Source organism: Cebus imitator, unplaced genomic scaffold (assembly GCF_001604975.1).
Source record: "Cebus imitator isolate Cc_AM_T3 unplaced genomic scaffold, Cebus_imitator-1.0 Scaffold123, whole genome shotgun sequence".
NCBI lineage: Eukaryota > Metazoa > Chordata > Mammalia > Primates > Cebidae > Cebus > Cebus imitator.
Window position 1 is genome coordinate 1,323,681 of NW_016107438.1, and position 10,663 is coordinate 1,334,343.

The window sequence follows — 10,663 nt, forward strand, 5'->3', positions numbered from 1 at the left end:
TTTTTTTTTTCCTGTTTGAAAGGGAAGCTTGAAGCTTTGGGTCCCAACCCCAACCTTTTGCCTGCCCCAGTGGTAGTTATCATTCTCCTTGGCTCCTGCCAGCCCAATCTTTAGATTTCTAGTCTGCTGAAAGTAAGAGACTTAGATAGTAGATGATTGCACTGACCTCTAAAATACAGCTCCCACTCTTCTCATGTCACCTCTCAAAAAAAGAAAAGACTTGTGTCTGTAATAACATTCTTTTGTGAATAGGTTCTTTATAATGCTGGGGAGAACAGATGGGGCACGGATGAAGACAAATTCACTGAGATCCTGTGTTTAAGGAGCTTTCCTCAACTAAAACTAAGTATGGACTCATATTAAAATTTTTTCTGTTGCATGTTGTTTTTACAAATGCTTTTGCATTTAGTGTACAAAGACCTAGCAAAATGAAGTTTAAAATTGCAAAGTCTGTTTCAGTTTATTCCTTAACACTTCAGGAAACAAAATGGGGAAGCTGTATTGTAACTCAAGGAAGTACTAACACCACACTTTTATTTTTCTGTACAGGCTGAGTAGATTACCTAGTGAGTGATGGGTAATACATGAGGGAGGGAAGTAGCAGGAAGAAAAAAAAAGAGGCCATCCTCTAGGGCGAGAGCAGAAGGCCTTTTTCCTGTGGGATGGAGGAACCAACTGCTTCTGCTCCACCTAACAGTTCTCCCTAGTTAGCCACTTCCAGAAAAGCCAGACATTGCAGGTGAGTCTCTGCTGACACATCGATACTTACTAACCTTCGGCTCTTTCTGATAGGAAGGTAAGTAGTAGAATGGACCGACTCTTATTGTCAGACCAGCCATTACATGGAACTGTGGGCACCTACCCTCTCGCTCATGGCATCTCCCAGAGTTGTTCTGGAAGCAACAGCACCTAGAAAACTAAAACTCCATTTACTGTGAACATCTTCTGACTGTGGCTTCCAGGTGCTAGTTTACAGAACAACCACACAGCAAGACCAAGCTTATGCCGAGTTGACAGAACAATGAGTAAACATAGGATGTTTCTGTGACTTTGAAATTCTGAAATTGTTCTTTCTTAACTTTTGTACTAAAATCACATTTATTTTATAAAATAATGATAACAGTATGTGATCATTGCTTTATTAATCTCTTTGTTTGAAACACAAAAACCAAATAGCTCTAGGTCTCTCTCTAAAATTTCTTTTTTAAAAAAAATTTACTTGGTAAAAATTTACTTGGCTTACAAGATATGCCTGTATACTTGGTGACGTATGTACAGGTTTTGCTTGGGACAAATACTGATCAAGAAATTCAAATGCCTTCTGGGAGGTGTGAAGTGTGGGCCATGCCGCCCTAGGAAATGATTTATTCAGCACAAGGAAGTCTTCATAATTAAGATTTCTTTAGCAGAGAAAACATATTTGACTAGTGATTACAGTCTCATTTCCCAGGTGCTGCTATAAATAAAATTAAAAATAACCCACCTTACTAGATAAATTATTTATTATTTAACTATTTAGATTATTTAAAATGCTTACCACTTGAGAAAAGGGGAAAGAGAAAGAGAGCTCATTGAAGAAAATTATCTAGGGAGTTTGGGTTTCATTGTGGATGATTTTCTTTAAAAGGAACAAAAAGAAAAACAAAAACTTCTGTGCCCAAATTCTCATGGTTTCAAGAGAGAGTTTTTTAGGTTGCTACTTGATCTTCTGCATGTCAAATAAAAAACTAGAATATGTTCAATTGTGGTCAACTAAGTTGCTTTAAATAATTCTGTGGTGTTTCTTTTTAGCATTTGATGAGTACAGAGCTATCAGCCAAAAGGACATTGCAGACAGCATAAAAGGAGAATTATCTGGGCATTTTGAAGACTTACTGTTGGCCATAGGTAAGCCTTTGAGTGCTGGTAAACCAAGTTACTTTGAGCTTATTTTAACTCAATGTCAAGGTCTGCTCCTTTTGGGCAAGAATCCTGACTAATCCATCTTTTTATCCTCCCTACAGCCCCCAGCATGATCCAGGGTACACACAGTATGCCCAACAAATATTGTTAAATTAATGCATGAAGAAGTTATTTTTTTGAGCCTTTTTTTCTTTTTTTGAAATAGGATCTCACTCTGTTGCCCAAGCTGGAGTGCAGTGGCACAATCCTGGCTCACTGTTGACTCTGATTGAATTGCTATAAGATAGGTAAAGAAGCTAAGAAAGGGAAAACCTTCTTCTTCAATTAAAAAAGTGGAATTGAGATCAGTATCCATGATTAGTTCTCGGACTCTGCCAGTGGCAATGATGTAACCAGTTAAAAATTTTTTTCCATTTTATATTGTTAATCTTTTATTTATTTATTTATTTATTTATTTATTTATTTATTTATTGAGATGAAGTCTCTGTTGCCCCAGCTGGAGTGCAGTGGCTCAGTCTCAGCTCACTGCAACCTCCACCTTCTAGGTTCAAGCGATTCTTGTGCCTTAGCCTCCCAAGCAGCTGGGTTTACAGGCACGTGTTACCACGCCTGGCTAATGTTTTATTTTTAGTAGAGACAGGACTTCACCATGTTGGCCAGGCTGATCTTGAACTCCTGACCTCAAGTGATCCGCCCGCCTCACCCTCCCAAAGTGCTGGGATTACAGGCTTGAGCTACCATGCTCGGCCTATACTGTTAATCTTTATATTAATTCTGCTTGTTGTTTTTCATCTGGTGTTCTTTTTAAGCCATAATGTTTGAAAAACTTTATTGACATGTACAAACTCTCATTCATTGAGCTAAGGAGCATTCTTGAAAGTATATATTGAGTTATGTATTACATTTGGGCTATAATGCACATTATTTTATCATGTAAAAAAATACCTTATAATTCAACTAATTTAAAGTTTAAAATATGTCACACTTTCATTTTCTATTTCAGTCTACCTTTGGGATAAATCAGTTTTTTAAATGCTTTTATTGAGATATAACTCACGTACCATAAAATTCACCCATTCAAAGTGCAATTCAATGCTTTTTAATATAGTCACAGAGTTTTGCAACCATCACCACAATCTAAGTTTAGGACATTTTAATCAGCCCCGAAAGAAACCCTGTACTTATTGGCAGTCACTCTCCAATCCTCCCCACCCCCTGACTCCTGGTAATCATTAATCTACTTTTTGTCTCTATAGATTTGCCTGTTCTGCATATTTCATATACAAGGAATCCAATACAATGGTCAACACATAGTTTTTGACATGAAAAACCATCTGAGCTGTGTCATCTTAGAATCCTGTAATAGAAGCCTATTAGCTGCCAAATAAAAACAAACCCAGACTTAAGTAAGGAGAGGCTTTATTCAGAAAGACTATTATGGTAGAGAGAACACATTGATTTCAGAAACATGCAAGACTGGACTGGGTGTGATGGCTCACACACGTAATCCCATTACTTTGAGAGAAGAGGAACACTTAAGGCCAGGCGTTCAAGACCATCCTGGGCAACATAGTGAGAGCAACATTCTGAGACTGTTTCAGTGGCAATGATGTAACTGGTTAATATTTTTCCATTGTATATTGTTAATTTTTATTGTAAAGATTCTATAAAAAATAAAAAATGAGCTGGGTGGGTTGAGTAGTCCCAGCTATTCAAGGGGCTGAGGTAGGAAGAGCACTTGAGCCCAGGAGGTTGAGGCTCCAGTGAGCCATGATGGTGCCGCTGCACCCAAGCCTGAGTGACAGAGGGAAGACCTCATCTCTAAAAGATGGGGAAAAATGTGCAAAAGTTTCAAAATCCAAAATAAAAGTCTTAGCAGCAGCTTTTAATGTTGAGCAAGCATGAGGGCATTATCATTGGGGATTGACAGGAAATGCCTCTAGCGGTGGACAGCTGGATTAGCAAAATAAGCTGCAAAAGAAGCATGTTCTGCATTTTAGGGCTTGCTCAGGATTGGGGGCAAGCCAGAGTTCAGGGACATGTGGCAAGAGAAAGGCCTGATGGGAATTTGGTCAAGACAATGAAGAGGGTAGGGAATGGGCAATTATGAGTTCTTGGTCACAGCAATTCTTAACTCTAACGGACTCCCAAGCTTCCCTGCCTATGGTACTAGGTCAGAAAGCCTCCTTACCACTGAAACGTACTGCCACCTTCCAAAACTTTCAGGCATGAAGAACAAATCTGGTAGTTAAGAACATAAAGCAGAAGGCAAGCTGAAGGGTGGCAAGGATCATGAAAAGAAGGGATTGCACAAATCTAGTTGGCAGGGAGGTGACTGGAAAGCTTAATAGGATGAAAGTGGCCATAATTATAATTATTTTTTTTATCAAACTACTAAGGCTTAATGCGAGTTTATTGGTTTGAATGGATAGTTTCTTGTCAGAGAACTTCACATAACAGCTTTATTCTAAATGCTGTGTTTGGGTTTCTACACATTTCTCCTTCTATTTCCCTTAAATTACGTAGACAAAAGCCAAAACTCTTTTAACTTTCCTTAAGAGAGTTTATAAACCATGATGAGAAAGTCACTTATTCTTGTTCTGAGCTCCAGAATTCATTATAAAATCCATTCACTTTTGGTTGGATTCCTACCTAGAGATCAGGTTTAAGATTATAAAAATAATTGTGTTGCTGTAAATAGGTTTGTTTCTTACAGAGCTTTCTATTCCTATTTTCATTTTATTTAAAAGGTCATCGACTCTCATGCTTTTGTCAATTTCCTTTTTCTTGTTTTATTTCTGCTTTACTTGTTATTTCAAAATAAAGAATTGAAAGATTGTATTTTAAAAAAAATTTTTTTAGGCAACTGAATTTAGATGGCAGGTACTTGTTCTAATGGAGTCACTCTAACCAGCCTATACATTCTAATCCAGTCATTTAAAAGAAAATTCTTTCCATAGGAAAAATTGCTTTTAAATGGAACTCCAGTGCCCCTTCATACCTAGTGAGTTATTTGGAGCAACATCGCTGCAGTGGCTAGGCCCAAGTTGTTCATCAGTGGCCCGAGATGTTAGCAGCTGAGCAGTGGTGCACCCTAGGGAGTTATCAGTGAAAGCGTAGGTGTTCAGTGTGTCTGGGATCCAGAGATGAGTCAGACGCTGTGGGAGTTTCTTTAGCAGGTAATTTTATTTTCGCCATGGCTGGAGATAATTACTGTGCTAAAGTTCTGTGCAAATATGACGTTAAAAGGCTTTGAAAATCAGGGTAGTCAGCTTTTCTTTCATTCCAAGTAAAAGCCAGTTGTGGGGAGGAGGTAAAGTGGTATTGCAGTCCAAAGAATCTTTTTAAAAATGATATTACTTACTATAGATTAATCCAATTTCTGTTCCATGAAGCTGAACGTGACTTTGCTTTTTATAACAGTTCATTGTGTGAGGAACACGCCGGCCTTTTTAGCTGAAAGACTGCATCGAGCTCTGAAGGTTGGTCTGGAAAGTTCATGTGCATTCTTACTATCCCTTAATTCCTTTGGGGAGTTATGCAAATAGTTGAACAAATAAGAATTTCTCCTTTTAATGTAATTTAAACATTTTAAGATAAATTATATTATAGCAAATCAAGGTATGATACAATACACTCTTTACAGACACCTGATTTTCTCTTCAAAATAAACAGAGCCGGATTTATGAAATAATTTTTTTTCTAAGTAGGTATAGCTTGATTTCTATTTAATTAAAACATTCTTATTTTCTCTAATATGATGAGTTTAAGTAAATGCTAATATTCCACTTGTATGAAAGGTAAAAATTTATGTATAATTTAAACATTTTTAAGTTCATCCTCTATTTTAAATAGAAAATGAGAAGGTAATAATATGGCTTAATGTTGATGGAGTGTCATATTTCTTTTCCACTTGGTTTTCTACAGTAGCTAATTTGTCTACTAATGTGTCTAGTAGGTTAATAGTATTTTAATCCATGTAGAGATAGGTACAGAGAAGCATTGACTACATTGTTTTCTCTACTTCACAGTAAGTGCAGGCAGTAGAACTTGTTTTAGAAAGCCAGACCTCAAACTTGAGATCCAGTAGATCCCATAGCCTCTCAAGCTGCCTTGCTTGAAATGAACCAAGCTGAGTTGGCAGCCTTTAACGATGCTGTAACTCTGTGTTTGCTTGTCTGTCTTTACTGCCAGATGATGAGCTCCATGAGTACAGGCTCTTGTTTATCCTCACACCCTAGGCCAGGGCCTTGTGCATAGAAGATGCTTACCTCGATCTCTTTACCGGCCATTTCCTGCAGTCCCACATGGACCTTCAAAGTTATATACCAAGTGAACACATCCTTTCCCTCACTTCTCCCAGCCCCAGATCTACTCCCTTTCCACTGTTTATCATAGAGAATGGCTCCAACAGGAACTTGCCCAGCTCTCTTTAGCCATACCATCCCTTCCCAGGCTTGTTCACTATGTCTCAGCCACCCCAGGCTTCTTTCCATTCCTCAGCTGTGGCAAGTCTATTCTCACATCACAGTCTTTGCCTCCATTGCCCTCTCTGGAATGCTCCTCCTCTAGATTGATCTGACTCCGTCTCATCTTTCAGGTCTCAGCTCTCCTCCTAAGAGAGGTCTGCCTTGGCTACACCAGGCCAATTCGTTCCCTTTCGGCCACTCTCCACGCCATTTCCAGCTTTATTTTCTTCATAGATCTTACCACGATTTACCTAGGCAATAGTCAATTTACTTTATTGTCTGTCTCCAGCTACTAGAATGTAATCTCCATGCAAACAGCGATATAATCTGTTCTGTTCACCACCATATGCACAGTACATGGAACAATGCCTAGCTATAGTAGATGCTCATAAGCATTTGCTGGGTGAATTACATAGATGAATGGAATATCATTTAGTATGTTACCATCATTAATTAGATCAAAATCTACCTATCGGCTCAGCTAGAAATTTTACACTCTCTCTCTTTTTCATTATCCCGTAGTGATACATCACTATGTTTTGTCTATCGATGCACATAAGCAAATCTCAATTCTTCCCATTTTCTCCGTTCCTACTGCCTTTATTCTAGGGATGGCCATTGTCATCTCTTAATTACTTCAGCCTCCTTGAGATGAGTCTCAAAGCCTCTAGTCTTAACTCCCTTATCTTCATTCTATTCCTACCTTGCAATCTGTTTGGATTCTCATTCTGCGAAGTGATTTTCTGAAACCATGAATTTGATCTGATCTCAACATTCTCGTGTTTAAAATATTACGGTAATTCTCCACACTTAGGATAAAGTCAGAATTTCATTTCGTGGTTAACAAAGTCTGGCCTTTCCAGACAAATCTCTTGTTGTTCCTCTAATTACTTATGTATCCTTGAATGTGGCATTCTTTCTTGCCCTAAACCTTCACACCTGCTATTTCCTCTATAGGAACCTTCTCTCCTTCCTATATGAACCTACTCCTTCCCATTGTTGACTGTTTAGTCCTCACTTAAATGTCACTTTCTCTGACGTTTCCTAATCCCTAATCTTTCTTAGGTCCTCCTGAAGTGTGCTCCCATGGTACCCAATATTTTCAACATGTCAGGCTGTTTTGCAATGGCTTACTTTCTTGCCTGTATTCTTTACAAAGTTGGAAGCTTAACACAGGTGTCTCATCTCTGTTTTGCAGTATTTAGCATGATGCTGGCACAGAGTAGGTGCTCAACAAATATTTCTTGAGTAATGAATGATGAGTTTGATGATAAATGAAAAAGAATCACTGTGGCTGAATATTTTGCACACCATCATCTGGTTCTTATAAATATAGATCTCTATGTTGCTTTGTGACCAATGACATTTGTATTGTGAACCCCTGCATTTCTTAACAGGGTGCTGGAACTGATGAGTTTACTCTGAATAGAATAATGGTGTCCAGATCAGAAATTGACCTACTGGACATTCGAACAGAGTTCAAGAAGCATTATGGCTACTCCCTATATTCAGCCATTAAAGTAAGTCTCTTTTTAAAAATAACAAAACATATTTTGCCCTTCTCTACTCATCTTCTTACTCTTATATTCCTTAAAATATAAAGATATGTGACATATTTCTCTCTCCTTCTCAATGCATAAATGTGTTGTCTGAGTTTAAAATAGTAGCAACAAAATGTCCCTTATTTTCAGCTGTAAAATCCCTGGCATATAATAGACACTCAATATATTTTTTAGGTGTACTAGCTACTAATTTTCTTCTTTTGTGACTTATGTATGCAAGTTGTTTACCTGTTTTTATATAGCACTTTTTTATTTATTTCAGTCTTTATGACAGTGTAAGTTTCCCCCCCCCCAAGCAGCATTTATTTACCCATTGAATTCCAAAACATTTATTTTAGAAGTCTGGCATCTCATAATCACCCATCTTGATTGACATGAGCTGACACACATGGCACTGTCAGGATACACAAGGACAATGGCCAAAGAGTTACAAAAAATAAATCCATGATTCTTAAACAATTGCAACCAAAAAAAAAAAAAGTTACAAGTATCAAAACTTTTAGATGCATTGCATCGAAAAGAAGGTTTGTGCACGTCATAATTTAAAGAGGCAAAAACAAGGCACTACTGAAACGTCACGTTAAACAGTTTATTATAAAGTGGATGGAAAGGAGCAAGTTGTCTCTCTGTATCAGCTTCCCTTAACAGTTTTCCATTAGTTGAAGAAAGAGGTGGGAGGGGTGAATTCATTTTTGCATGCACAAGATGTACTTCTTAATGAAACACTATCAGCTTGTTTTAAATGGATATTTTAAATACCAACTGTAGCCTTTGTTGGCTAATTCTTTCTAATCTCCCCCGTTACTTTCGCCTGGATTTCCCATAGATCAACAGGCGTAGTGAAATGCCTCATCAGACAGACCTCTTATATATTTTAAATTTCCTCTTTGTTTTACATGAGACAGCATGGTTCTGCAGCTTAGAGTCCTTTTCATTTAAGTATATAGGAAACTTTCTCATTTTATTTAATAGCCGTATATTATTCCATTGTTTGTGTATTTGTGCCCGCCACAGCAATAGAGGCTTCCAGTTTATTGCTATTACAGACAATGTTGTATAAGGCACACACAGCTTCATCAGGTACAAGTGTATCTGTGGGATGAATTCTCAGAAATAGGATTGCTGAGACAGATAGGAATGCATTTTAAATTTTGACAAGTATTACCAATTGAACTCCATTTTGTACTTCCATGGGGGAATATATGAGTCCTTCTTTGTCCGTGGCCTTGGCACAGAGGGTATTTCCAAATTTTTGGGTTTTGTAATCTGATAGGTAAGGAATTGTGTCTTAGTGTAATTGTAATGTACATATTTCTTAGCATAAGTGAGGTTGAATATATTTTCATGTTTTAAATAACATTTGTATTTCTCTTTCTGTGATATGCCTTTTTAAATTCTTTGTCCCTATTCTTTGGGGTTTTTGTTCTTTTTGGTCTAAGTTTCTTTTTCACGTAAGGTAGATTAGTTTTTTTGTCTGGTCATAGTTTCCCAGTCTGTTCTTTGTCCTTTGACTTGGCCGAAAGTATTTTTTTTTCCAAACAGGTTGCACATCTTGTTTAATTAGTCAATCTTTTACAGTTTTTTTATTTTTGAAAAAATCTGGTCCCTTCTCTTTCTTTCATTCTGGATGAGAATCTTCCTAAAATGGACTCCTTCCTTTCTGTTTTAATGTATGAAACCAAGTTTCCTTGTTTTCAGATCTCAATTAATACCTTATACATAGACACTTTGGATAAATTACAAATTATCTGAATTAATAAGGCAGTAAGGCTGACAACAATTGTACAAGAGGGCTTCTGTACCTTACGCTCATGACTCAAAAGTATCAGTCCCAATGGGAGGTTGGAAACTAGTTAGCGGTAGACTAAGGGACTGGCCCCAGACCTGCTCAGCAGCCTTCCATTGATTTACTTTTCTACCTCGGTGCTCCAGACCACATATGAAAGTCTCTAGTAAATGAGTGATAGAGAGTGTTAGTCCAAGTTGGTTCCCTGGAACAAAGTGGAAGCCGAGGTTGGTGAGTGGGGCAATCCACCGTCCTCGCCTTCAGGGCCACACTGACTAGGGGAAAAGATAGAGTCAGGCTGCCTTCACAGAGGACTTGCAGGCTATGCAGACCTCTCCATCTCCATCTACTTGGATGCTACTCCATCTACCCTTGAATGTCTTGAGGAAATCAGCACTAGAGAGTGTTGGATGCAGGTAGATTCTCTGAGGTCTAAGCTGAGAGTTGGGGCCTGGAGAGCAAGCCAGGACGAAGAGGGAAGCAGCAGCCAAGTGGAGAGTGTTTGCTCTGAGTGCCGAGGGTCCAAAACTAGGGGTAGAGTACATGCTGTTTAGACACCCTAGGCTGTGGATCATTTATGCACCGTGCAGATCCTGATCCTGGGTAGCTCCCCAGCAGCACCCTCTCTCAAGCCCCTATGAGGCTGGAGCCCTACCTCTCTGAGATAACTTACACCGAGTGATGGCCCCTGGGGACACCTGGCTTAGACCACATTCCAATGTCACTGCCAGCAGTTGGGGTCTTAGGTCCAACCTTCACTATGGCCCTACCCACAATAGCCATCCTTGACCAGGCACAAATATTAGCCTGGATCTTTCTGCAGCCGTCTTGGGAAGGTTCCTATCTCTAACTTTACCAATGGCTTTTGAATGAATGAATGAATGAACATCAATCAGGTAACTAGATTCATTCACTAAAATTTCTCTTTTTTTTTTTTTTTTTTT

The 10,663-nt window shown here is 38.4% G+C and overlaps 1 protein-coding gene across 1 annotated transcript in view; it reads left to right on the forward strand.

Moving 5' to 3' along the window:
* ANXA3 (annexin A3) overlaps positions 1-10,663 on the forward strand; it is a 59,976-nt gene that overhangs the window by 45,138 nt on the left and 4,175 nt on the right. The window contains exons 9-12 of the mRNA XM_017540024.2: positions 253-346; positions 1,792-1,887; positions 5,326-5,384; positions 7,769-7,891. Of these exons, the coding sequence (XP_017395513.1) occupies positions 253-346; positions 1,792-1,887; positions 5,326-5,384; positions 7,769-7,891 (372 nt within the window). The remainder of the gene's footprint in view (positions 1-252; positions 347-1,791; positions 1,888-5,325; positions 5,385-7,768; positions 7,892-10,663) is intronic.